At 42.5% G+C, this 10,996-nt stretch overlaps 1 protein-coding gene across 3 annotated transcripts in view; it reads left to right on the top strand.

The window, feature by feature from the left end:
• The first annotated feature begins 1,041 nt into the window (after positions 1-1,041).
• Positions 1,042-10,996, top strand: part of PIK3C2B (phosphatidylinositol-4-phosphate 3-kinase catalytic subunit type 2 beta) — a 92,392-nt gene continuing 82,437 nt past the window's right edge. For 2 of the 3 annotated variants that reach the window (XM_015422271.1, XM_015422270.1), the window contains exons 1-2: positions 5,800-5,856; positions 8,855-8,961. In XM_015422271.1, coding sequence (XP_015277757.1) covers positions 5,815-5,856; positions 8,855-8,961 — 149 coding nt within the window. In that variant the 5' untranslated portion in view covers positions 5,800-5,814. Of the gene's footprint in view, positions 1,963-5,799; positions 5,857-8,854; positions 8,962-10,996 lie in introns of those variants that run through there. The other variant, XM_015422272.1, reaches the window with a different exon arrangement.

Raw genomic sequence — 10,996 nt, 5'->3', positions numbered from 1 at the left:
CCTGAATCTCTTCCAAATGGTCTTTGTAGCATCAGTTATTCAGCTGTGGTTTTTAAAAGCAGCAAGTAATATGAGTGAAGCCGAATAATGTTTTGAAGGGGTGGTTTGGTTAACTGCTCAGGTCATTATCCCCTGAGTTCCCATTAGTAAGTTCATTAAACATTAGTATACATTTCCCCACCTTTTTCTTACATAGTATTGATTGAAACTTATTGCAGTCTTGTAATGTAGTGCTAACAGTCTAATGATTTCCATGTAAACCAGTCATATTGTAGCGCTGCTGACCAGGCCATCTTTTTTAGGAATGTGGTGCTTTTGATGCTGACAAAATCTGGGGACTCTTCCAGTCCCTATAATCTCTTATTTCTTGCACACCCACTTTACTTTGCTAATCGAGAGACAGGAATTTGTTTAAGCTGTTTATTACTAGCCCTGCTGGCAGTTTTAAAGACTATTTAGCATTTGTGTAGCACTTTAAAGTATTCAGAGTGCTTTGCGCAGTTTATGTTGTAATTCATACAACAGGCTAAGATCTGGGAGATCCAGGTTTAAATCCTTGCTCAGCCATGAAGCCAGTGGGTGATCTTGGGGCTTGTCACATTCTCTCAGCCCAACCTACCATACAGGGTTGTTGTACGGGCAAAATGGAGAAGGGGGAAATATATACTGGTTTGAACTCCATGGAGGAAGGGTAGGATAAAAATATACATTAATAATGCAAAGTAAATGAGTATCACCACCCAGGGCTGCCAACCTCCAGGTGGGACCTGGAGATCTCCTGGAATTGTAACTGATCTCCAGATTACAGAGATCAGTCCCTCTTGGAGAAAATGATGAAAAGCCCATACAAAGTCTTGCCCTCCTGAGGGACAAGTGAATGCTGACAGTTCCAGGTTTTGCTTGAGTCAAGGTTTGTTTTGTTTGTTCAAGTTTCTTTTGGTTTCTTCACTTGCAGGTGGCTGGTGACACAGCATGCCTTTGTTCCTAACCCCTGGACCGAGCATCAAATAGTCACTGGTTTCATTGTTTGCTTCTCGAGAGATGTCTGCAACCAGAGGCAATGGAGAGCACTGGAAGTCCTTGGAATCCGTGGGGATCAGCCGTAAGGAGCTGGCTCTTGCGGAAGCCCTGCAGATGGAGTATGATGCCCTGTCCCGCCTGAGGCAGGATAAGGAGGAGAGCCAGGCTAAGCAAAATACTGACCAGCCTCTCATTACCTGGGATGATCCAATTCTGGATTACAACAAACCTGCTGTCAGGAATGACTGCCATAATATCAAGGTCATGCGAGGCCTTTCTGGCTCAGACCCCACCCTTAATTACAATGCCCTCTCTGACCAGGAGGTTTCAAGAGCTTTTGAGACCAGCAACACTACCTCATCGAGTCTGCTGCCTGAGCCAGATAATCAGCCTTGGTTGAAGGGACCTCTCTCCAGTGACTACTTGTACATCTTTGACAGCTCAGGGGGAGAGTTCCTGACTGAGTCCAGTAGGACATCCCATCACAATAGTGGTGACAGCAGCTCCCCCAAGAAGCTTTCTCCTCCCCCATTGCCTCCTCGCATTGCTATCTGGAATGCTTCTGAAGTGAACCAAGCATCACTTAAAGGGTCTCAACCCAATGATATCAATATGTTTTCCTCAGCCCATGAGAGAGCTGATGGGAAATTGCTAGGCCGTAGAATCTCAGAGGAAGACCCGTATAGCACTGTGGACTATGATGGCATCAATGATGCTATCACAAGACTAAACCTCAAGTCCACATATGACACTGATCTTCTGAGGGAAACCACATGGAGCTGGAAGGGAGGTCGAAGTATTTTTGAGAAAGAAAGCAGTGGAAAGCCAGTTGCTCGCAGCAAGACCATGCCTCCCCAAGTCCCTCCCAGAACCTATGTATCCAGGTTTGGTGAACGGAAGAATGCTGCACCTAACAAGAACCGGAGGATCTCAGCAGATCCGGTAAGACCATTTTCATGTCATCAAAATTAGCATGCATAGCTGAGGATATGGCTGAAAAAACCTGGAGCAGATGGAATGTTACGGGGTGGGGGGGGAGGAAGGAGATGTCAAGGAGTCTCAAGTGGCATTGGGAATTCCAAAGAGAAGGTCTGTTGAGGAATAGCCCACAATCATCTCAAGGTGATAACTTTCTCATGATTTTGGATACAGTATGGTGATTCCAGGTGTCACGGGATTATCATTTATCATCATAAAAGTATTAGTAACTAAAAAGTCCTTGAATATTGTTAGTTTTTTAAAAAATTAATCTTTAACTGTATCCCAGGAAGGGTGGTGGTGGTATAAAAGTGGTATACTGTACCCTTGTCAGTCAAAAGTTAGAAAACATCAGCCCTAAGGAAGTGTGCTGAGTCTTTTACTTGGAACCTTTATATATCCATATAATGATTGCATGTGTTAATTGCGTGCTTTTAGACTTTTTTCCCCTGTAAGCTTTCTGCTGCCTTATTAAGTGTTCAAAAGTAGATATTGCTTTGGGTAAGAATTAAGACTGTGTTATGCATAAAGCTGTGTTTGTACAATTACTGTATGTTAGCACTCACACAATCCTATGCAGAATTACTGCTATCTAAGCACACTGAAATCAGTCCACTTAGGTTTGAATAACTCTGTGTGTAACTGCACAGCAAGACAGGATCACTGGCAGTCTTCAAGCAGCGGCTGGGCAAATACTTGTCAGGGATGCTTTAGGCTGATCTTGCAATAAGCAGGGGGTAGGTCCAGATGACCTATATGTCCCCTTCCAACTCTATGATTCTATGAATAATGGAGTATACAGACATAATGATAGATCTTCCTTTACTTCAGTATTCATAATTTGAATTACAAAAGCAGCTGTAGAGAGTTAGTGTATAACTCTTCTTAAAGCTTTGCAATCTCAATAAATAGGACAAAATGGAATATAGAGATATTAGTAGCAGCCATATTGAAGCCTACTGTTGGAAGCAGTGTACTATTTTTAGTCCACGTGTCTTCACAAGCGGTAGGAAGTTTTCAGTAGAAGAACTGAAGACAGCATAACATTTTCAGAGCGCATGTTAGGGGCATGAAACATACGTCAAGGATTGAAACTACAGATGCATGCATTGTTTACTATGGTATGTGTATGGCTCTTAGCAGGTAAGTCTTCAGGGCACTGGGGCATACTGTATGTGAAGACATTTGTTATCCATGGTGCATTGTCACCTGTTGCTTGAGTTAAGTATTTGCTGTCCCACAAGTTAATGTTTGAGTGAGACAGAAGTGTTTTCTTTTTGACAGATATTTGAACACATCTTCAAAGAAAACCTCTTTTGAGACATCCTCTTATTCTGTCTATAACTAAATTAAAATCCCAGCTATTCACACTTGCACAACAGTCCTTTGATAACCACAGGAATTGTTGACATGGAACAGAAAATTCATAAGACCCCTATAAAAATAATATTGTGGAACTTTTCAGTTGTAACCAGCTTCTAGTTTGTTTCTGGACCTAATTCAAGGTGCTGGTTTTGACCTTTAAGGCCCAGAATGTCATAAGGGCTGCTAACCCCAAGGTGGGATTCTGCTGAGCTCCCTTCCCCTCCCTAGTTGTCAGCCCTATCCATGAGTCCAAAGTACCTGAAGGACTACCTCCCCACTCATATCAACTTGTTTAAGCCCTAACCAATGTTCCCTCTAAGCTGTGGAGTCCTGTGAGCAAAAATTCTACTTTGTGAGCGACTGGCATGAAAGTTGTGAACGAGTGATTTGGCTGCTGCATAAATTGGTTTGCTCTGGAGCCATCCTTCCTGAGCTAAGACAAAAATGTGTGAGCCAGAGGCTCAAAAACTGTGAGCTAGCTCACACCAACTCAGCTTGGAGGGAACACTGGCCCTAACATCAATAAATGGGGCCTTCAAGTCAGAACCTGTCTGCACTCTCTGGAGTTAGATTAGTAGGAATTCAAGTCAGAGCCTTTTCTGCAGCTGCTCCCCAGGTTATGGAATTTATCCCTGCGAGACTAATACCGACTTGCCAGGTTTCCAGCTACAGCAGGAAACCTCCCACCCAACACTGGCCCTTCCAATTGCTGCTGAGCTGGGGGCAGGGGTGGGGGAATGAAGGGAAATTGGTTTTGTCCCAGGAGCATTCCATCACTTCTGGCAGTGCCATTTTTGGCAAAAAAAAAACACCCCAAGACGGTGAGTCTACTGCCAGTCATCAGCCTCTGTAGCAACCCTAGACTCATGCTGTATCTCCAGGCTGCCCAGAACAAACTGAAGACTTAAAAAAAATATTCTAGAAGACCTTTGAGTAACTCTAGTGGAGATTGTTTTGGCTCTCTAAAAAAGATGATAATAATTTCACTGCTCTTGGGATTTGATTTTGCTGCTGATCTGGCAATCTTGCAGTTGGACAATTTTATGACCTTTTGTTAGGGGTCTTGAGTACCCCTGCTTGGCAGAAAGATGCTTAAATGATCTTTAGTTACAACAGCCAAAAGCAGTATGTACCACGAATGATGTGTGGTCTAAAAGGATCAAATGCCAGAGACAAGATAAAGAATGCTAGTGTGTATTGTGATTTGTATGCCTGTCTGTGGTACAGTAAAGACTGAATGTTATTTCTTTTCATTTTGAGATATTTCACTTCTAGACTTTGACAGACATTGAGATATAGTGATTCTTGAAAGATCTTTGTCATGGGCAGAGACCTGTAATCTTGTTATGGGGTGTTAATGAGGTGAGAGCCAGCATGATGTAATGGTTAAGAGCAGCAGACTGGAGAACTGGGTTTGATCCTCCACTCCCGAAGCCTGCTGGGTGCCCTGGGGGTCAGTCACAGTTCTCTCAGAACTCTCTCAGCCCCACCCGCCTCACAAGGTGCCTGTTGTAGGAAGAGGAAGGAAAGGAGATTGTAAGCAACTTTGAGAATCCTTAGAAAAGTGGGGTATAAAAACAACTCTTCAAGTCCCCACAATCTATGAAACTGTGCCTTCACAGACTTTTGGTATGGGAAGAGAATCCAACTTGCCACATACCCTGTCCCTGGGTATTGACTCCCCCTGATGGTACACTTGTCCAATAGGAATGCTGTCATGATTCATACATATTGCATAGTCCCAAAACTTATCTGGAGGACCTTTCCTAAGCTTCCCATTTGGCAGTAAAATGCTGAAACGAAAGCTCTTGTGGAGATGTACTTTAAACATCTACTTTGGATTGTAATGAGTACCAGGTTCTGATATTTGTTCCTAATCCCGATTTAAATGTCACCCCCAGGATTCATTGTCCCTCTAGTACATTGGCTGTACTGAGCTTCTTGTCACATATTAAGTGCTTTTGCTGCTGTGTGTACATACATCTGCTGTGCTATTTATAAGATCCACCCAGCGGCAGTCTGAGTTGGTGTCCAGCTAAGCTCTTCTCTTTCCAAAAGTTCTGAGTCCACTTCAGCTGCATTTCCCCCCAGAAGCAACAGCTTCCGAAACACTGCAAGTTTCTCAGGAAAGACGCAGTGTGAGGAGAGTGACAGGCTAGCTTCCTGCCACCAAGCAGAGATCAGGAAAATTGTTGACTTCTCTGGATCAAGCCTTTTAAGAAGAATTCCTAGCCCTTTTATCATGCTGCTAAAAGTGGATTTCTGGTAAAGGGGATACCAGAGCGTTCTAGGCCTGGATTGCAATGATAGCCTTTACTAGCTTTTAGCATTGTAAATGGGTCAAGGCATGTCTTAGGACACTACAGTAGATGATAAATAACTATGGAACCCCAAGGATATAAATATGAGCAAGCTGTTTTTTGCCACTAAACTTCATGGGACTAACTCCTCATGCAACCCATGAAAATGCTGTCGGGAGCTCCTGCTAGTTATGTAAGTTACTCTCTTTTTCTACTGTGTAAGAAACTAATTATGAAAGAACATTAAAATTGTCTTTAATGTCTGTGGTGCTCTGTCCCTTTTTCTCTCTCTCTCTCTCCCCCTTCCTCTGTTTGGTGGGTTAATTGCTCTGACAGTGGGATCTTTGTTTGCTTTAAAGCAGTGAATTGAGGCACTGAGGCCATGTGCACATATGCACAGTGTGGTGTGGCATGGCATGCAAAGTGTCTCTCTCCCTGCTTCCTCTACATCCTGCTCTGGCATTTGGTAAAGAGGCAATGGAAACTCAGTGAAAAGTTTTAAGTATTTTTCTCGACAAAGTGAGCTTTGACTCACAAAACGTTATAGCCCTGGAACATTTTGTTGGTCTTTAAAGGGCTACTGGACTCAAATTTTGTTCTGCTAATATGGCTACCTCCCTGAAACCGGATGTGTCTTGTTAGTGTTAGAGTAAGAAAAAAAACACACACATTTCAGCCAAGGTGGACACAGAGTAATAACAACTTCCCTTCAATCTACAAAATTCTACAGTGTAGGGGAGTGGTTAGGGTGTCAGACAGGGACTGGGGAGACCCAGGGTCAGGTCCTCGCTTGTCCGTGAAGTTCACCTGATGACTTTGGACCAGTTACTCTCTTTTAGTTTAAGCTATCTCACAGGGTGGTTTGTGAGGATAAAATGGAAATTCAGAGTGGAAATATAATAGAGCAGGTTGCTTTATAGTGAGTTTAAAACATTACTTTTGCCATGCAGAAAGCTGTGTGCATACTCATTCTACTGGTGCCACCCCTGTGGTTCAGATGTGCCCCCTTGCCCAGATTGCACGGAGACATGGGCTGGGGTGTCACAGCTGGTGCAAAATGCTGCAGCTAGGCTGTTAATGGGCCTATGCGGGAGCACATTCAGCCTTTGCTGAAGGCATTGCACTGGCAATGTCAATTACTTTATGGCTATCCCATATGCACTGGCAATTACTTTATGGCTATCCCACATATCCAGAGGTATCTGACCGGGTGGGAACATTATTACAGTGGGTTTGTGCAGATTGTTTTTGGGTGCGGTGTCAGTTTTAAGTTTGAGGTTTGAAGGTAACCGTAAGTTGAATTGAAGATAAGGGGGGATGTGTTGTTTTGTAATGGTTTATCTGACATGCTTTGGTACTGGGCTGGAACATCCATATAGATCTAACATATGGAAAAGGTGGGCCAATTCAATTATCATTAACCGAACCTTATAGTGTATGTAAGCAAAAATATCTGTTAGGGCCAAATGGGGGTGTACCATTCAACTCAGTTTAATTTCACAGGGTCTTGCAATGCCAGCATTCCAGTTTATGTAATCATAGTCCAGCATATTCAGCACCAATTGCAACCATGTTCAGAAAACCATTTTGTTTACGGGGGAGCTTTTAAAGTGCTCCATAGAATGATGATGTGTGTGTGTGTGTGTTCAAGAAAGGATCAAGGGATAGCGATATGCCATATGAGAAGTTTTGCGAAATGTAATATAAAGATTTTCATATATAGGTTTTTTCCTTCTTGATTGTTCATATTCATATCTCTCTGGTTTTTATAGATTTATTCTTTAAGTACTATTTTATTAGGATGTTAGAAAGGCCTGTTATATAGAAAGCTTTCCTCTTGTAGGTCTGATATTGTTAGCAGGAAACATAATAGGTACAAAGTTCATGATTCTGTAGTTCTTAGGGCAAACCTTTCAATGTCTGGGTCAGATAAGATTTTAGTCTGATATGAAGAATCCTTGCCCATTATCATTTAGGTTAGGTTAAGTAAACACTTAGTTTGGCATAGATATATGTTTCTTTATATCTGGCCAATCAGAGGATTATTACTCAAATTGGCACTGTCTTTTGTAACCAATTATGCTGTTTGAATATTGTTTTCTTGATGATGTCAGTCCATGTATAAAATATCATGTATTTCCTGAATATGTTCAGAATATGCTCAAGAAGAAGATGAAGAAGAAAAAGAAGAAAGTTGTCAATTTTTGGTTAACTATTTGGTCTAATTGTTTCCCTGTTAATTGAGGCATTTTTTCCCTGAATATGCTGAGAAGAAAGCAGTCAGTTTTGATGGGTCCTTTGGCCTAACTGTGTTCCGTATTTCATTACAATAAAATACAAGAACTTCCTCCTCATTTGACTTCATTTTTGACATGGAATCTAATATGTACAACAGTCATGCCAATACATAGTAGATTTCTAGGTATGAGCACTGCACTCAGAGCGTGTAAAGTTTCTGTCTTCAACAGTCTCAAGCCAAACCAAGGGCTGCATCTCTTACATTGCACTTACTAGATCTGCAATGTTAACTCCCCCATGCGAGTTAACCCACATTTACCACTGTACCATAACACTGCCAAGAGGGGGATGGTAAAGGTTGGCTAAGTTGAAAACTAGGCTTGTGAGGAAACCATTGCACATACTTAACTCCTCTTATCTGTTCAGTCTAGGGTTGCCAAGTCTACTTACCTTGGCAGCGGGGGAGCCTCGCCGGGCTCCGGGAGCTCTCTGGCGATGTGTGTGTGCACGCGTGCACCGCCAGCACGTCACAGGAAGTGACGCGCTACGTTGCTCACGTTGAGGGCGTGGCCACAATCATCGGAGGGAAAAGCATAGAGTTTTCCCTCCGACGATCAGGGCCACGCCCCCAACGTGAGTGGCGTGATTGCGTCACCTCCGGTGATGCAGCCACGCTGCGCTTCGGGGGGCGGAGTTCCCCCTGGGGCCCGATTCCGCGGTGGCGGAAATCGGGCCTCCAAAGCGGGGGTTTGCCCACCCCCCGCCCCCACTTGGCAGCCCTAGTTCAGTCCACATTCTCAGCACCTCCACTGAGTTGTGTGAACTGCTCTGTAGCCTCAGTATCATGGCGAAACTTACACTGGCAAGTGCACAAGATGGAGTCAGAACTGTGTTTAATTTGCTGTTGTTGTTGCAATTTGTGACTGTGCTTTCTGTTTCTGTGTGGCCTTTAGTGCCAGGGCACTTCTCGACATTATCCTGTGGCCAACGGCTATGAGTTGTTTGAGGTCTCTGAGGAAAAAGATGAAGAGGTTGCTGCTTTCTGTCATATGTTGGATGTGTAAGTACTTGTTTGGGTCAGAAAATAGCTCAGTAAAATACTGTTTCAGGACTGGTCACTGGCCAACATCCCCCTTTGAATTTAAGGTTCTAGAGTGCCAGGACAACATAAATGTCTCAAGCAACTGATTACTGTTGTTGATTTAATTCTCAGCAACTGGAAGAAATCCTCTTTGACTCTAACATTTATATTGCATTGTGTCTAAGGAATGGCATCTGTGGAAAATGTATTGGAAGCCTGGAACTGATTGGATGAGGATAAACCTATTTAGGATTATAATTCCTACCCTGAAATTGATTGGATGAGGATGAACCTATTTAGACTTTTAATTCCTACCACTGATTGCAGTAAAGCAGTAATAACAGAATGCAGAGGAAGCATTCCAGCCATGCTTTGACAATCATAAATGAAGGAATTGGGGAGTGTTACAAGGCCACTGTGTTGAATTGCACAAATAGCTCAAATCAACAGAGTCTCAGTCTTTAGCTCTGACTAAGATTATAAACAGCACATCACACAAATATTCTCTGTTTAAATGTGTAAATGATATTTGGCTTTCCACTTCTTTGTATGCTCCTTTAGTAAGTTTGGTGTTAACGCCTGTTTATATGTGTAACAACCAGTAAAGCAGTTGTTCAGAAAATTGTTGGGTCAAGACTTTGGAAACCTAGAATACACTCTCTATGCTTTAGGGGACACAAAAACAAGCTATTCATTTTACAAGAGCTTGCCCATATCTAAGCCATGCACATTCCTCGCATTTAGTGGATATATCATGAGTGTCCACTGGAACTGGCTACAGCTGAATTTAAAAAAACAATAAAATTGTTTATTGTGCCATCTGTTGTTTTATTGGTTTTATCACTTTTATTGTTTTATGAGTCTTGTGTTGTAAGCCCCCCTGAGCCCACGGATGGGGTAGAAATTAAATAAATAAATACTGAAGGGAAGGAGGCTGTTGAGGTACCAGGGCAGATGAAATAGTGGGCTGAGGCATGAGATGACAGGGAGGAATGTGAGGGTTAAGGTTGAACCAAATAGTTGGGTAGCTAGATGAGTGAAGTGTGCTTCATGGCCATAAAGTTCAGGCACACCCCCACTGTTTGTGATCATTTTGTTAGACTGTTATAAAATGCTTGATTCTTTCAGACAGAAATCTTACTTTAGAAATTCCTTAGGTAAATTTCTTTAGAGAAAATGAAATAAGATTTTTGAGCAAATGGGAAAACAGATGTTGCATCACAAGGCTTGATGAGACTACCCCTAGTCTTCAAATGGTATTTGAAGAAGTGAGCAGTGACTCACAAAAGTTCATACCTTGCAACATATTTTTTTAGTCTTTAAGGTACTACTGGACTCTTGCTCTTTTCTACTGCTACAGACGGGCTAACACAGCTTCCCATCTTGATATTCAGAGGTTTGCTGCCTCTGTAGATGGAGGCTTCCTTTGGTCACCATGGCTTGTGGCCATGGATGGACTTCTCCTCCATGAATCTGTCTTTTCTTTTAAAACTATCTGTGCTCATGGACATCACGACCCCTACCACAGTGAATTCTGCAATTTAATTAGTCATTGAGTTTAAAAAGTATTTCCTTTTGTCTGTCCCAACCATTTAATTGGGTATCTCCAAGTGCTAGTATTATGGGAGTGGGAGAGGGAGAAAAAGCTCCCCCTATCCACTTCACTCCTTTGGTATATATAGTAAAATAATTCTTAGTAAATTAACCAAAAAGAAAAGAACACTGCCCTCACGCTAGTAATAATCTGATGAAGAGTGAAATGGCCCCAGGAGGCATAGAGTGTTGAGAGCTGGTAACAGTCAGTTGAAATAAGAAAAAAATGAGGAAAGGGGAATGGGCCTTCCTTCAAGCCCCTAAGAATGTATAGATTTGGGGCCGGCTGGGAGGAGGAGAAATGTAGGGACAATGTTCCAGATGACTGATCTCCCTTTCCCAGTTCCTTACAGATCTTCACATTGTAATGATATAAATTCCAAAAGGGGGAGAAATTAAATGGGACTAGAGGAAATTAAAA

This window comes from Gekko japonicus, unplaced genomic scaffold, assembly GCF_001447785.1.
Source record: "Gekko japonicus isolate JY-2015 unplaced genomic scaffold, Gekko_japonicus_V1.1 scaffold546, whole genome shotgun sequence".
NCBI lineage: Eukaryota > Metazoa > Chordata > Lepidosauria > Squamata > Gekkonidae > Gekko > Gekko japonicus.
The sequence above is the reverse complement of the archived record's forward strand: the minus strand, read 5'-3'. Positions and strand labels throughout refer to the sequence as shown.